Source organism: Tachypleus tridentatus, chromosome 9 (genome assembly GCF_004210375.1).
Source record: "Tachypleus tridentatus isolate NWPU-2018 chromosome 9, ASM421037v1, whole genome shotgun sequence".
Taxonomy (NCBI): Eukaryota; Metazoa; Arthropoda; class Merostomata; order Xiphosura; family Limulidae; genus Tachypleus; species Tachypleus tridentatus.
In genome coordinates, this window is record NC_134833.1 from 71,716,743 (window position 1) to 71,734,837 (window position 18,095).

Here is an 18,095-nt window from a genome sequence, read left to right on the forward strand (position 1 = left end):
AACTCTTTTTGTTATCCTGAAGATGACCCAGGAAGGTCGAAACGTTGTTATTTGTCAATAAAAGTGTCAATATCCATACTAACCGTTCTGAGATACATTTTTATTTCAATTGGGTTTCTCATCATCAAGAGTGTACCATTTCATCTAAACTGAGTTTTAATGGTTTGGCTTTCCACACCAGTAATTGAGCATTTCTATGCAGAACTTAGATATTTGTTACAAATTTCACAAAGTAAGCGATTGCGAAGTAGATTAAGTTATTTAATGTAGTGTTTATGTGATCGAAGGTTCACATCCGTATGGAAGTGTGGTGGGTACAACTGTTTGATATTCTTTGATCTTCATCTTCATATTAATCCCGTTTTAGTTTCACAGTCTAGTTTTTAAATTGCCAAAGCCTGGTCTGTCTTGTTTGAACACTAGCTCCATTCGTCATCAATTTGATTCATATTGGAAGTGCTGCTGCCAAATAAGCAAATTTTGTTCACAAATTTACTGTCACTTTACTGTATGTAAGGTGCTGGTTGGTGTAAGGTTTTCGTCTTTGAATGTTATTTAAGGTTTGAGCAACAAGTATGCAGCTGTCCTCTTACAATAATTTCACTTATTTTAGTTCTTGTTTGAAGTTTAAGAGCCACCCATCTGTTAGAAATAGTATATAGATACCACCGTCCCAAATCTTATAAGCATCCCCTAGTGTAACAAAGAAGACAACAGAAAACAGTGTGGAGACCACTACACAACTCTGCTCTGTAGCACTTTTTATAGTAAAGGGTGTGATGATTCGTTATTTCCTATTATACTTACTGTCTTGTTGTCATGCAAAGCGTATATGATGTCAATCAGCTTAGCTGGACATCCATGTTTGTGTAAGATGGTTTATAGACCTTCACAATTAATACTGTCAAAAGCCTTGGTAAGGCCAATAAACATTATGCTATTGTTCTTTACATTTATTTATTTGCTTGCAGTTAAACATTGAAAAGTGTATATGTAGTTCCTTTACCAGATCTATAAGCAAACAGTGACAATGGAAAAACGACTGATTTTAGGTATACCATTAATCAATTCAAAATTACTTGAGCTAGGATATTTCCTGCTGAAAGGAGAAACATCTCTCTTTATTGTCACAGATTGTATAGCCACTCTTATTTTGATATAGATGTGCTACTGAAACGCCTTTAAATTGCTGTAACACAATTACTAATTTCTACATGCTCAACAGAGTAGTTTTTTTAGATGGTTGCCCATAGATATGCATATTTCAACATATATACTGTTTAACCCTGTCTTTCCCTTGTGGTTTGTATGTATCCTTGTCTTTGGTAGTTGTTACTGTCAAATCTTCATTGATCTCATGTTCAGACGAGTCATTTAAGGTTGATTTGGACATTGCACACTGCTGATTTATACCGTATTGAAGGGTTCAGCCAAAAATTTAGGAATGTAATGCTTGTTTGTGAGTAGTACTTTGATGTTCGCTGTAAGTAGAAGAAGGGTCATGGATTCGGATCATATATTTACAATGTAACCATTATAAAAGTCTCTTAAAGACGTGTGACTCTACAGCTCATTGAAGTTCTGCTTTCACTTCACATCAATTTTGTTTCCATTTTCCATAGTCTGAACTGTTCCAGGTTTTTGAAACTGTTATGATTTTTTTTATATTTTGATGCTAATAAATTATTGATCAAATATCTTTTTATCCTTTGATATTTTATCATTTTTGTACGCAAGATATTCAACATGCATGGGTTTTATAAATTTCGTTATTTCCTAACCATTTTGTGAAACCTGTCATTGTGTTTCGTGACATAAGCCCAATGACATTAGCTGCCGTCTGATAAGTGACATTTCTTAAAGTGCTACACGCAGCTTCCAATTCTGTTATGGACAAACTTGATTCTATTTTTTAAACACGACTTGTGAGTCTATTTTTAAATTATTTACTAGTTACATCCTGTTTGGCATTTAACACTTCAATTTTAGCAGTCTTTTTTTGATATTTGTGGCTCTTTGTTTTGATATCCATGTGCAAATTGTTCCTTATGAGTCGATGTTATATATATATATATATATATATATATATATACGTACATAATTTTTAGTTTGCATCTCACATTGATTGGATGTTATTGACATCTTGAATATTTCTCTGTTTGTTTGTTTTTCGCATCTAGTCCAGCGTGTGCTACTGTTTGAAGTGTGGATGCATCCACGCAGTCTTTATTTATTTGCCTGCTAAAATATGGCGTGTGTAATAACCATGTCGTACTGAACACATGAAGGCAGGAGCAACTCGCTGTTGGATTTCACTTTGCCATGCCATGCTTGTCTATAACACTGTACCATGTTTCATCATTATCAAATCCCACATGAGCATTAAAGTTACCTAATAATAAGGTATTGTCGTTTATTGGCTTCAACTTAAGAATATCAATTAGGTCACAATATAATTACTTTTTTCTTCATCAGGATCTGCCATTGTTGGAGTATAAGCACAAAATGAAGTGGCATTTTGATCTTTCTGAAAACTTAATTTCAAAACCACAATACTGTCATTTATTTCTTTCAGTAACATTTACAGCTTCTTCAGAAAAGTCGATTTGATACCAAAACCTACACCCTATGCATGTTACTCATTTACAATTTTGCATTTCCAATATAATGTGTCACCTGCTCCAACTTTTTATTTCACTTAGTGCACCTACGTTGATGTTACACCTGGCTGATTCCTGGACCATTCTTTTCTCAGGTTTATTTGAGGAATTTGGTCTTTAAGTAATGCTGCTCTGTAATATGGTGAAAATATAAATACCATTTCCACCTCAATCTATGTGAAGATGACCATCACTCCCAGACTATCCGTCTGCAGGTCTGTAGCTAGAAGTTATACTAACTTCCTTTGATTGCTCCTATCACCACTTGTCAATCAGTGCATGATTTTAATTAATTTGTGCTAGAACTTGATTTTGTTGCTGTTGTTGGTATCTACACTTATAAATTGGTTTGAAGTTCACATCTAAACCCACTTTCTTCTCTAAATTGCCAGTTTCCTTCTTGATGCATAAAACTACCACATCATAGACTACAGTATAAATGCATGTTTCAATCAGTTTTCTTCTCTTAGGCAAATTGGTAACCAAAGCCTTTAAAGAGCCTTGTCTACCTTTCTTTTGCCCCATTAGCCAGTAATATTTTAGATCAAATCAGGATGGTCTTAATGGCTACTGTAGTGGCCCAACGAGCTAAAACTCTCCACCATAGTAGACTTACCTATAATTACTAACGTATTCACATGATTGTTCACTCCCAGTGAAAAATGAGACCATTAACTCAAGAGGTCACTTGACTGCCAATAGACAAACTACAGGTGGCAATTAAATTATATTTATGGTAAGATAAACAGTGCTTCTTAAAGTAAATGACTTAGATAAATAGATAACCAGATCAGCAGTAACTTAATGGCCTCTTTGACCAACTGTTTACGTGAACATTAAAATATCGGCACAAATAACCAATTTTGAAAATTTTCGTCATTATTACAAGGAGGTAGAAAAGACATGCTTTACTTAATTACTTATTTGTTGCACTTCTCCCTCTTTACTTTAGGTTTGTCCACAATCCGAAATTACTCTTGACTTAAAAAAAATGAAATTTATGCTTTAAACAAAATCAAAGAGATCTTTAATATAATAACAAATAAATACATATAAAAGAAAAACCTATTAAACAATGATAGTTAATTATTCTACTGGAAAACATAATTAAAATCAGAATTTAACCAAATTCTTTTAATTAAGATACATGTTAATTGAAACTAGTTTTTAGACATACTTTAGTTAACTGCAAAATAAAACCCATTAAACACTTGAATGCAATGCTAATATAAAAACAATTTACAAAACAACCTGTTAAAAAAGAATGTTCATACCAACTAATAAATTTGGAGGTCCTCAGCAAATAAAAATCGACCACTTAAAACATAACACTTGCGACACTTACAGCATCCACATGTATACAAACTCTGTATAAAACATCATTATATACCAACAATATATGAATTTCCCAAAAACGTATTATTGTGTGTTTTCTTGTATCGAAGCCACATCGGGCTATCTGCTGAGCCCACCAAGGTGAATCGAACCCCCAATTTAAGTGTTTTAAATCTGTAGACATACCACTGTACTAGCGGAGAGCAAAAATTAATTAAACAGCTTTGGAAAATAACTTACAAGAAAAAAGGAAAGGAAGAAAAGAAAGGGAGATTTAGAGGTATGTGTGTGTGTGTTTTCTTATAGCAAAGACACATCGGGCTATCTGCTGAGCCCACCGAGAGGATTCGAACCCCTAATTTTGGCGTTATAAATCCGTAGACATACCACTGTACTAGCGGGGGGCAGAGATATGCGTATCCATGATAAAAACCCTTTAACAAGGTTTATTTAGTACATTTCACAGGATACGATTATATACATTATTTCACATTCCACAAGTCGAGCAATCTGAGGTGTGTGCTCTCCTCCTGTCTTACATCAATCCCACAGCATTTATTAATTTTATATTAGCAGCAATGATTTTCTGAATGATATTCTTGGCTCTTGGCAGGGTCTCCTTGTTATGGGCCATAGTTACTCATACTCACTGGACCTTTCTTTTAATAGTGATAAAGGTTCTGGATAACTGCATTTCTGAGCCACTTTAAGGGTGCATAAGGCCCATTCTATTTATGGTACATTTTGTTGCTTGTTTCTAATAATTCCTCTCTTGTACTAGGTTTAATTTTAATGATGTCTCATTGTTTGTTCATTGTCAATGGAAGCGTATGAAGCTCTATCCTTGGTTGTTTTGTGGATCATGGGTATTTATGGTTATGGTATCTTGTAGCAATGAAAAACAAGACACTTTTTGTCTAACCCTAAAATCCTTGCCACATTTGTTGTTATTTTGGTTTTCTAGTTTCAATTTGGAGAGATTTCCTATGCATTTAGCTGAACTTTGGAAAGAGCATAGCTCCAGAAAGGTCTTTTTAGGTTTAGGTATGTAGTAACCTTGATAGAGGTGTGTACACATTTAGTGCCTGTGTCGTTTTACCTTGGCACATTCTCCAATGAAGCAACTTACACTAGTTATTCTGCTGCCATCTCCTCTTTTATGAGAGTTGCCTGTTGGTTGATGATCTGAAAGTGATCCACTTATAGGCTAGCTCAACTGGAATAGAGGCATCAATCTTATTGGATCTGCAATGAAAGAGTTCACAATTAGTGACATGAGGTAGTTAGATTTAGGAACAGTCATTGGGAGCTGCTCAGCCTGTGGAGACTAGAAATCGAGACCACTGATGGGTATGATTGTATCCATAGCATCTGATGAATCACCTAACATAGTTTATCCACCAGCTTTGTTTGACTAAAGGAGGACTTGATCTCACATTATACTGTCATCACTTTCATGGTAGGATTTGAACCTGCAATCGACAGATTACAAGTCAAGCTCCCTAATTACTAGGTCATGCCCAGTCATCTCTGTTCTAGTAGTTAAAAAATAAGAGGTCAAGAAACTAGTTTCAACATGCATGAACTGACATAGGTTAGCAGCAAATAACCTCTAATTTTTGGCAAAGAAAATCAATTAATATTTTGTTCTAAACATAAGTTTATTAATATCTAAGTGCAATTATAAAGTTTACTTGTTCAGACGATATTTTTCATCCCCAGTAGCAAAATCATAGACTGCATTTTCATACATTTTTTACTGTATCTTATACTGAAACAATGTTAAAATATACCGAGCTGTGTGAACTGTGAGCTGCATTCAATCTGCATAACTGGAAATATTTTATCACAGGCAAATAAAACATAAGGTAAATCAGTTCACATCTGATATGATATCCAAACTACATTCCGTGAATTCCGTCCACTATTTATAATTTCATTCATTCATAAATAATTTAATTTTATCTAATCAAAAAATTCTGCACCGTTCTTAAAGAAAGGCACAAAGTAAAACTGTGTTTCTCTAAGACTTGATGCGAGTTTTCAAATTACTCTTATAGTTCAATGAAATTTCGTTGACAGTTGCATATTGCAATGTCAAAAGTTAAACATTTTCCCACTGGCATCAAGGAAAATAATTTCACTGTAAATTTCAGTAATGCCTATTAGGTCAGTACTGACAGTTAACATCCTATCACAAAGTCTCAGTTATGAAATAAAAATCCTTTATTTTCATTCACACAGTACTTACCATTTGTTTCGTTGTACAATTGATCCATTTGTTATACAACTCACTTAAAAGATTTTATACAACGTTCATACATTTGTATAAAATTAAGCATATATTAACTTATGGAAGTATATTGTTGTGCACACATCTAATCATATGCATTCTTACGTACATCATTAGTTTGTAAACTAGTTCATAAACAATTTACTTCAAAAGATATCTCAGATTATCTTCCACATGCTATGTTTCAATAATTCTAGTTTACAATTTTTTAGCCATCAAATTCAGATGTTTTTGTTTTCAAGCTCTTTAACTGAATAACTGCCAGCAGAATTCTACTGAACCAAGACATTTCAGCTAGAAATCTCATTTGCTAAAATTATCATTTGTGTTTTTACTTTAGTATATATATACATCAATATTTATTAACAAGAAACACAACTTCTTAATGCAAGTGGAAATTTATGTACACAATTAAATGTACCAAAGAGACTTTAGCTAGTAAACTCCATGAACCATCCATCACTCACTCAGATTGCTCAGTAGCTTGGGAACCAAAGTGGTAACACCTTTCAATTACTGATTTTTTTCATACATGTACCCAGCATGGCTTGTTATGATTAGTCAGCTATCATCTAATAGCTGATCATCCTACGGATATGTATTATTCTTAAACTCTATTCAATAGATTACAAAGCATGTGCTGCTGAACCATTTTGGTCCCACCTATCTTATGCTACACACACTATCCTAGCTTGTGATGACCAAGCATCTATGAGTTGAAATTCAAGGGATATTTCTCAATAAACGTCTACTCAGTGTCTCAGAAAGCAAGACCTACAATGTCAGTTTAGTTAAGTTCAAACATATTTAATTATTTTGATTTCTGAAAACAATGTTTGATGCACAAGGTATTACATCTACACCTTCTAGTTGTTCTAATGTGTGATAATCACGTGGTAGTCATAAAATGCAATCTGTATATTTTATCAGATGATAACACCTAAGAGCACAGAAACCAAGGAGCACTATTTCTCTTCAGCAAGTGATTCTACAATCAGCAATGTTCCTACTTTTATATGATCAAATTTAATCTCAGTCATATTGATCATGATTAAAACCACAACAGTTCGACCTAAAAACAAGGGTATCATTATCTCGACTTTTCACCTGACTCCCCATAAACATCTACGTACATAAGTTGGGTATTTTCCACCCTATCTTTAGTTCCAGGAGAGATAAAATAGTGTTTTTGTCCTTCCTGATTCTTTGGTCTCTTCCCCCAACTCTCTGCAGGAGAAGTTCTTACATAAACTAAAAATGCAGATGATCAATGTTTATTACACACTTTTATGCATCTCTTGACTGCTATAATTTATTAGACCACAAAAAATTCTTGAGACCTTTTCTGACAAAATCAAACTGCTTCCATGCCACTGGCACAGATCAAAATCATCTCAGTCCTCATGATAACATATTTGTTTTATCTATGCTTATCATAGTGTCTTCTCAGCTTTATAGTGGCCTTTCCTAACTATTGTAATTTCAACTTATGCACATCAACTAATGGAGGCATTAATTACTCCACATACTTTTGTGAACAAAGTGAGACATCTACTCCAGGGAAAAGATCATACATCACATCTACAATGACACGTTTTATCATAGGATATTTTCAGCTGCATGGCAGCCCTTCCTGCCAATTGACATGGAAACTCAGGTGCATCAACTAATAAAAACATTAAATACACCACACATTCTTGTAAACATTGTCATTTTAAGGAGAGGATGATATGTCACACCTACAGGGATCCAAATTTTTCACCTAAACATAAACATGTTCAGCAAACAACCTGTTAAACTCTGCTCTGCAAGTTTGTATGCCAAGTGATCATCCGTTATAGTTAGATTAGAACGAATAAACAGGACAAGTGTATTCTTGACAGCCTGTATTACTCACTCTGTTGAACCATTAGACAGTGGATGATAAAGTGAACATCTTAAACACAACCAAACCTTTTTATATTTAAAGAACTGTTGATTATTAAAGGTAGTTCAATAATCCATATATATCCATTCCTTTCCTAGTGCATCAGTTATAGACTTTGTTCAGGGGTTGATTAATAAGTACGTTCAGGTCCACTGTTTGAAATATTTGATAGTCATTGTTCCATCCACAGAATGGAGCCAATTATATCTGGGACTATCTTTGTAAAAAGAGAGCCTACAGTTCTCTGATGGAGTTTACCTTGTTTTAAGTCGACTTTTTAAAACCTTGGTGCAATCCACTCTTTGTGTTACATGGATCCCAGAGTATAATTTACTTTAGAGTTTTAGTGACAACTAGTTTCAGTGCATCAGTGGCTGATAGCAGTAGTACAGAATGATATTCTGCACTTGTAATTTATCCAAAGCTCCTATAGTGTTAATTTTTACCTTAATTCTCTTCTACAGTCACTTACTCTAAGGTTTGATGTCATCACAGCAAAAATGGCTTCAACTTTTATATAGCATCATATATAGCATATTCAATGACCTGGCAGGGTTTTACCAAACGAGACAATTTATTAGCTTCTGTGAACCTAGACGATGCTGTGTGGATAAATGATACTCTAGTAATATTGTCATTCACCGTGCATTTATATCTATTGAATTTTTCAACTTCATCACCATTTTAGTGATGCATGGCCCACTTTCTACTATAAAAGTAGTGTTGTTAATTTTTCATGAATACTGCATCTTCCAGCAGATATTTTCATTGCACATTATCAGAATTCAGGAACTGTAACCATATGACTAGCATAATGAGTACTCATTCTACTTCATCCTTGAATTGTGATAATATTACTCCATTTCTATTATCAATGAAGTAGGCATCTAACAATAATTCAAACTTATCATGGTTGTGTCAGTACTGAGGTTTCCAATAAAGCATGCTTGAGAGACTGGACTGCTTGCTCACAACTGCTCTCTATATATAAAGCTTCTAATTTATTTAAACCAGACAATAATGTGGCCATTTTGAAGAAGGTAGACATAAATGATCAGTTTGGTGATGCAGAACCCAGGAAACTCCAGACTTCTCACTTAGTCATCAGTTTAAGCCAGATTCACTGATCAAAATTTGTGGAGATTCTGTTCCTACCAACGAATTGACGAAAAAATACCATTTCTCTGCGCATCAGCACACATTATTCTGATTTCAGTTTCAAACTTGTTTTTTACCTGTTGAAATATCATTTTAAGGTTCTCAGCCATAAAATCAACTATGTAAAAATACTAAAACGTCATAAACAGAGAAAATTTATTTTTTCCCATTGTACCTCTTTCAGTGTAAATTTCTGTTAGCCTCTCAAAGGTAATGGGCATATTACACAAGCTATTGCTTGTACAAAAAATAATATTAGAGTTGCCTCTGGTCATTCAGTCCAATTTGTAAATATCTGGATGCTAGATCTCAAGTTCTAAATCAACAGAAACCTTCTAACATATTCAGGCATTTATCTATTCACAGCAAAGAAAAGGCATTGACATTAATTACCACATCCACGTATCTAAAATAAATACGGAGACTGGGGCTACCTTCTTTCTTTCTGACAATCACCAGTGAAGATGGCCATGACACAGCTTATGACCTCAATTTTTAACATACATTGTTTCTCAGAACTGGCTACATTCCTAGTGTTCTAGAGAAGACTACATGATGGTTGTTTAATCAGTCATGTACTATCTATACCTGTCTGATCCCACAAATATATTGGCTTATTCAAGCAACAAATCACTGAGTTGTTGTTGTTACTGTAATGGATGTAGATTGCTTGTACAATCTTTACTCATCAATCTCTGATATTTGGGCTATATAGTTATCCTTAGATGTGGTGCAGTGATAACAACCACAGTATTACCACTAGTCTTAGTTATTTCACTCCAATTATTATTCTGGTAACAACTCCACTGTGGTTTGCTTTTGAATTTCGTGCAAAGATACACGAGAGCTATCTGCACTAGCCGTCCCTAATTTAACAGTGTAAGACTAAAGGGAGGGCAGTTAGTTATTATCACTTACCTCTTGAACTAATCTTTTACTAACAAATAGTAGGATTGACTGTCACATTATAATACCCCGATGGCTAAAGAGCGAGCATGTTTAGTGTGAAGGAGAATCGAACCCGCGACCCTTGGATTACGAATCGGGACCTTAACCACCTGGTCATGCCATACCATTCCATTGTGAGGCTTAATAATCAATTTTCTATAATTATTCACTAGCTCCTAGGACTTCATTACTCTTTAGACAAATAACTAAGTTATTGCTGCTTTTTCATGTATGGGTTCTATAATTGAATTTGATAGTACCAACACTATATACTTATTTTACAATAAACTATGAAGAAGGGGTACTGTCAATTTATCCTCCACATGCATTCATGCAATCTACTGTTTTCTTGGTACAATCTGATTAGCATTGGATAACTCTCTTATTGATAATAAGTTCACTAGCTGGACTAGCAAAACTGACTGATAAGCTTCTAGAATGATCATTCCAAAAATACCCATGATAGAACTGAGATCTATTATAATTACCTTGATTTTGTGAGTAATATTACCTCGACATGGTAGATCATTTTACCTCTTCATTCACTTCTAGTTTATCATAATTTACAAGAAAAAAGTCAGTATTCAGTGCACATGTTTAATTGAAAGGCTTGATATGCTGCAACATTCATTAGTGTTCTGGCTGATATGTTTCAATCAAGAACTCGATATACTGCTCTTATACACTTGTATGTACATACTAAACTCCATCCAGACCTGAGGGAGTTGGACCAACTACCAATTGTTTTGCACATTCTGACTGCTCTACTCTTCCAAGTCGATGGCCAAACACATGTTGGACTCCACTAGTTGCATTAAATGTAGTATTAGCATTTACCACTTTCTATCAATACTCCTGGATTTACTGAATACATTAAAATGTAATGTTGGTATGTATGAAAATTTGAAAAAGACATTCCTGCAACCAATTACCAAGGGTAACATGTTTGAAAAAGGACCTCCTTCACTCATGTATATATTTAAATATGACTCCAAATGCACTGATTATACATTCACAGCACCAGAACTAGGAAAAACTTACTGATCTGTTGTAAATCATAACTGCTGTACCATGCTGTCTTACAATATATTTTACACTAGAGGTAACAGAAGATCAAGTCAGTACATCTTTAGTGCTATGATGGCTTTCACAAACTTTGGTTAGTTGGTTGACGTTTATTGGCGCAAAGCAATTAAGCTATGTGCACCATACATCTGGTAAAAAAAAGAAAAGTGAAATTATTAAAATACGTAAAAAGAAATCATGTTAAAACAAAACAAAGTCAAATTTTTGAATTAAAACTTAAATAGATTTAAAAAGTTCAATGGTTCTTAAAAATTTAAAAACACAACTGAGGTGGACAGTGTCACCATCGCCAATGACACTGTCCAACATCAAGAGTGAACCCATGGCACAAATATGTTTAAAATGGTGCCGTTGCTAACGGTTGTAATGACAGTAAAATATGGGCTATTGTGAATTGAGTGTGAACATAGAACACACATTGATGCATCAGTCCCAGATAAAAGAAAATGATGAATTAAAAACTGTGCCCAATGCATAGCCTACCCAAAACAACTTTCCCCTTCTGATCCTTACAGAAACAAGATGGCCATGGAACAATAGAAGTTTTTAACTGTAAAGCTTGTTATCACGTTGCTCACTCCAAGTTAACTGCCACCTGGCATGAAACCAAGTCTTGAATACAGGACCATTGTCCATGTAAGGGTTAGGCACAGTCATAAAAGCAACAAAGCAGACAGACTTAGGTGCAATGTCAGCGAGCTCATTCCCACAAAAACCAACATAGCTTGATATCCAGAAAAACTAGCTAAAAGTAAGTGATAGAGTTAAATGGGCCATTCGGTTTTGAATATTGACAAAAACAGGGTAAGAACTAATTTGAAGCATTTCCATGTCCAGTAGAGAGCTAAACAAGTTGGTATAAATAGAACAATTCATGTATTGCATAGCTTCTATGTGATCTAGGACAAGAGAAATGGCATATCATTTGGCAGTAATCAGAGAAACTGTGAAAGGGATTCTGTGTGCAACCCCAAACTACAATATACCATGGCAGATCCCAGAGAGCCACTTGATTTCAAACCATCTGCATAAATGGGAATGGAAGGATGGATCATAAGATATTCAGCAAATAGAAGATGGTACTTTCAATCGAGAAAAAACGTCTTCTTCAGATGACTCAAAGAAAGGTCACATTTGGTGATGGTAGTAAGCTGTGGTGGGATGGACTGACTGGTGGATATAACAATGTTATCTAAAGACAGATTAAATTCCTCCAACTATGCCTGGATATGAATGCCAAAAGAAACAATGGCAGGCTATTAATTCTGTAAAAGCATGGCTTACTGAGGAAGGAAAACACAACCCCAGGTGGGATGCTGTGGTATGGATCAAAGTTTTGCTGCATACAGTAAAGACAGTTGCAAATGGTGGAGATGTAGAGGAGGTTAATGAGACTCAGTATACAAACTCTGGACTGGAGAAATGCAGAAGGCCAAAGGGTGAACACAGCTATAGACCAGAGACACATAGTCCAGTTTCCATTAAGTGAAGGCACAACAGATTTTTAGCAGAGAACATTGAACCACTCATCAAGAGGTGAAAGAGAGGGCACAGGGGATGTTCAGTGCCCTTGTACACTTGACATGTAACTGCTTGATGTGTAGAATAAGGTCAGCTTACAGTCAAAGATAAGCCTAAGAACTTTGCTTCAGGGATCACTGGAAGCACAACTTCTTTGAGATGGACTTCAGAATCATGGTGAATACCACATTGGCAAGAGAAGTGTATGCAAAAGTTTTAGAGTAAAAAAGGAAAAAAACCGTGTGCTGTCGTCTATTTTAGTAAATGATTGAGAACAGTCCGTAGCTGCCATTCAATAAACCTCATGCTCAACAATTGACATGAGATGTGAAAGTTGTCAATCCAGAGACCATTAGTAACTACAGGGGGAGATGTCCATCGATGGCATTAATCCTTATTAATCATTTATAATTGGCTTACAGGTGACATCAGGATCAAGTTCCCAGAGTACAGTGAAACAGGGCCAGTTGGCCTGGTCCAACTTCCATTGAGAAACAGAGGTCAGGTGGCGTCGACCATGGCCAATCTCTCTCAAAATGATAGCAAAATGATCACTTCCCTGTGGGTTACTGTCAACCCTCCAAGAAAAATAAGAGAAAATTGAAGGGGAGCAGACAGAGAGACCAACAGCAGTAAAAGACTGGTTAATTGCACTAAAATAAGTATAAGAACCAGTATTGAAAAAAGAAAGATTGTGATCCAAGAGCATATACTCTATGGAACGACCCCTCCCATCAATATCTGCACAACTCCAGAGGGAATAATGTTCATTAAAAATCATCCAGGTTAAAAAGGGAAAAGGTAACTGCTCAATGAGGGCATCAAGGCCCGACTGAACATAGGCCTCTTCAAGAGCCAGGTAGAGAGAACAAACAGTGATAGCAAAACCCAAGGAAGCATGAATGGCTACAGCATCCAAGAGTGTATCAAGTGGCAAAGATTGAGTGGGTACCTGTTGATCAACCAACAGTGCTACCCCCTCCATGCACTCATCCATCACACAGCCTGTCATTTCTGTACAAACAAAACTGCCAAAAGGTTACTGTATCAGCTGGTTTCAGAAACGTTTCCTGTAAGAAGAGACACAGGATGGTAAGAATTAATCAAATCCTTAATGACATCTATATTAAAAGAAAAACCCTGACAGTTCCACAGTATCAAAATAACCATTTTTATTTATGTGGAGGATAATGAGGCAGGGATCCCTTCCATTTTCAACCACGTTTATTCTTTACTGGATGGAGATCTATCAACCTCTACGGATCTTGCCCTGGGTCAAACAGGCAGATCTATGTCTGTAGACAAAGATTCCAGTAATTGAGGGCATGAAGGGATAATCATTTTGCATTTCAGGGCTGCAGAAGAAGATAGACTCCAGGAAACTCCCAAACCCAAAGCTAAAGTGGACCTGGGCAGTCACCAAAAGTTGTGGCAGGGACAAAGATGGAAGTAGAAATAGATTCATCAACTCTTTTAACCATGCAGGACAAATGACTTTTCAGATGTTTTGAATAATAATGACACAGATGGATCTGTTTGCACTCCCACTGTGGTAGAGAATGGAGTGCAGCAGCAAATGTCTGAGATGGAGTGGGGGACAATAACTTCCAAGCCTCTGGATAAGAAATATTGTTTATAGTTTTCAAGCATTGCACCTCTTTCTTCTCCACCCTCTTGGGGCAGGAAATAGGGTAAGAGGGGTGTGAACCACTACGGTTAACAAATTGTAGTTCTAGTATACACTCATAGGCATCACAATCTTTGCCATCACAACAAGCACATGTCAAAACACCACGACATAATGTATTTGAATGTTTGATTAGGTAACACTGGAAACATCTGAGAGGATTGGGAATGTATGGCCATACCTTATAGTTCAGATAACCTGCTTCTCTGTGGTAGGAGAATGTGGTGATGCAAATGTCAATATTAATGGAGGGTTGCCACACCTTGGCTGGAGAAATCAGCGAGGAACTCACACTCAGGGAATGTTCTTCAAATTCCTCTCAACTATAACTCCTCTTCAAGAATTCAAAGTGCATGGGGAGTAACCTCAATAGGTATTTTCCCAATGTCCTTTGATTTCATGAGGAGTTTGGTACGTTTTGGTGAAGATGTTTCCATTGAAATGTCTCCAGAGCATAACTTCCTTACTGACTTCGAGGAGCTAGCAAGCCCCTCTAATCCCTTTTGAATAAAGAAGGGAGACATCAATCCCATGGAACTTTCAGATAAGGAATGCATAATTAGAAAATGAGTAATAGAATAAGATTGTCATAGTGACTGTACAACAGCCATCCATGTGTGGTCATTATCTTTATCTTATCATTGAGTAGTACCTACAGGTTACAAGTACCAGCTCCTCTAAGAAGGTTCTTTTGAGAGTTCCTAATCACCTCTTTGTGCTTGTTAATTTATAGCCTTGTGCAGTAGTGACCTTATTTTGTGTGTTAGGCATATAAGCATTTCTCACAGATTATGATGATAGAAAATTATTTTTGACTCTTCTTTACCACTGTTGTGTTTAAGGTTAGAAGACTGTTTGTTCTGGTTTAATGGTGCAAAGCATCAAAGCTATCTGCATCAGTCAGGGAGAAATGCTGCTACTCTGATAAGGGTGCAATACATGCAAGACCAGCTAACCAGTTGCCCTGCCTGTGATCCTCCTTTGTATGGTTCCTTACCTTCACTGCCTCACCTCATAGCTTGTCTTCATTCAGACTGTAAATTCGTCTGCAAGTAAAGAATACTATATCTCTATATCTTCCCAGACTAGTATAACCTCTGGGTTATAACAAGCCTCTAGTGCCCTATCAAAGATATTCAACACATTTTTATTTCTTTTTTTACTCAATGACCATTAGTAATATGAGATTCTTGTTTCTTGACTTAGAAACTTGAGGTTGAAGTTAACATGTCATAAAAAAAAAAAAAGACAAGACAAGACAAAGATCCACAAATAAGAAATATCTTACAATGCACTCGCAAGACAATACAAGACAATGAGAAATATGGTAAACAATATCACTATGAACAATACAAGTGGCCATACAAATTTTAGAAGAGAAGGTGTAAAACTACATAGTTTTCCAAAAACTAAGGTAAACACAATGCTACACCTTGTCACAAAGAAAAGGATATGTAGTAGCAATAAGATTATCCTTTCAAGAACATCAAAAGGATCCCCAGAGTACAGGCTATAATGTAGGATATAAAATGTATCCTAGGTTTTGGAGATGAATGGGAGGTAGGACCCACATTGTAGTGGGGATACAACCTTTATTAGTCTTAATCTCTGTGTGCCAATCTCACAATAATAATAATTAATCACAGGAGCAGAAACAGAAATTAGTAGAGCAAGATGTGGGTGCTCATAGCCCACAGTGTATCACATCCATATCACCCTTTACTGCCTGCAGACAGTTGTTGGAAGACAGCTGCACTCCAAAGTAAAGAAGAAGAAAAAATAAAGTATTACAACTTGGGGGTAAAGCAAGTTAAATAAACTTAACTCCTGAAGTTGGCATTCTAGCCCCATTATGATAATAAGGCACTAATTAGTTCAGTAGACAAATTATACTAGTGTAAAGGGTTACCACCAGTTATATAAACTAACTAGTATAACTCTGAACCACCACCCGTTATGTCCACAGCAACTATCAATTTTCATAATAAAAATTTTCATATGAACTTATTAACAACTAAAAGTACTGGACTACTAATTAGTGTCTTAGTACCATAATGGAGGCTGGAATGCCAACTTCAGGAGATAAGTTTATTTAACCTCTTAGTGATAATACCTTTTTTTTTCATTCTTTATTTTTTATTTTAGAGCAGTCACCTTCCCACAACTGTTTGCAGGCAGTGGAAAGTGATATAGATGTGGAGCATTGTAGGCTTGAACACCCACATCTTGCTCTCCTAATTTCTATTTCTTTGATTATTTAATTATTCTTCATGTGAGACTGGCAAATGGAGGTTAAGAATGATAGATGGTGTATCCCCACCACAATGTATGTATTCAATCTCTCTCTCTCTCTGTGTATGTATGTATACTCCTAACTGAATTAAAAGAAAGAATATAATTGCAATTTGGATTTTATTGTAACAGGTTTTTTGGATATGAAATGAACACTACCAAAATCCTTCCATTAACCTTTATTTTATTTTAAGAAATGAGGACATTCACTGTAGAAAAATTTCATAGAATTAGGATTAACTTGCATTGCAATAAAACAAGTAAATAAACATACATTAGTGAAGAATACACATATGTACACCACTGAACCTGCAAAATTTTACTAAAGACCCACAGCTGAAAGCTTGTACTGATTTTACTATAAACAGTTTTCTCACATTAATTATTGAGTCTATAAATAGTTGCAATTTAAAAACATTATTCTTATATGTTTTGAGAGAAAAATATTTTATATCTTTCTTCATTTTAAGCCATTTTACTAGCTTAATCTGGTGAAAATCATTAACTTAAAAAAAAAAAAAACAGTTGCTCTGTAAACCTGTAAAAATACTACTAGAAATTACAATTCTTAATTCAAGGTACAATTTTAATTTGTTAAATGCATGTAATCATCATTTATACTCCTCCAAATAGTATTGTTTACAATATTAGCCCTATAACAACAAGCTTTTATAGTCACAGTTTAAAGTGCAATAGTATAACTAAGATTTCTTCATTTTATGTTTCACTAACAGAACAGTAATTCCAAGTAACAATTAAATGTATAAACACACACTTCCTTTTTGTTCATTAAATATGAACTTATCAGCGAATCATGGGAACAGGCCCTGGTGCACCACTGACATTTTGTTGAATGAGCTTCCCATAACCTCCTCTTCCAGTGTCAAAATCTGTTCGGTATTCATCTCGAACCTGTTACAATATAAAATAGTTGGTGCAAGAAAAAATGCCAGAATTTAAACTAATTGTAGTAATGCCACAAGTGAAGATTCACAAATTCTTACTAGTGTGTATCAATACACAGTGATACATTTATATTTTAAAGTTATAAGTACAGAAGGTTAGTATAATTGTAGCAGTTTTACTATAAAAACTAAACAATCACTAAAACAAATTTCTAGTACACATTTCAGATGAAAATTAAAAAATTCCTAATGATGAGTCTCAAACCACTTGTGACACATGCAT

At 35.2% G+C, this 18,095-nt stretch overlaps 2 protein-coding genes across 3 annotated transcripts in view; both read right to left on the reverse strand.

The window, feature by feature from the left end:
* Window positions 1-3,664: 3,664 nt before the first annotated feature.
* LOC143225466 (uncharacterized) lies at window positions 3,665-16,928 on the reverse strand. Its single transcript, XM_076454934.1, has 2 exons — window positions 11,363-16,928; window positions 3,665-5,240 (listed from the first exon to the last, which is right to left on the reverse strand). Exon 1 carries the CDS (start codon window positions 13,938-13,940, stop codon window positions 13,326-13,328), a length of 615 nt encoding a protein of 204 aa, XP_076311049.1. The 5' UTR covers window positions 13,941-16,928; the 3' UTR covers window positions 3,665-5,240; window positions 11,363-13,325.
* A 143-nt stretch (window positions 16,929-17,071) lies between these two features.
* Cbp20 (cap binding protein 20) overlaps window positions 17,072-18,095 on the reverse strand; it is a 31,712-nt gene continuing 30,688 nt past the window's right edge. For both annotated transcript variants that reach the window (XM_076454937.1, XM_076454936.1), the window contains exon 4: window positions 17,072-17,819. In XM_076454937.1, coding sequence (XP_076311052.1) covers window positions 17,712-17,819 — 108 coding nt within the window. In that variant the 3' untranslated portion in view covers window positions 17,072-17,711. The remainder of the gene's footprint in view (window positions 17,820-18,095) is intronic.

Excerpts from the sequence above, each read along its gene's own strand:
- LOC143225466 (XM_076454934.1), bottom strand. The coding sequence starts at position 13,940 with ATGACAGGCTGTGTGATGGATGAGTGCATGGAGGGGGTAGCACTGTTG.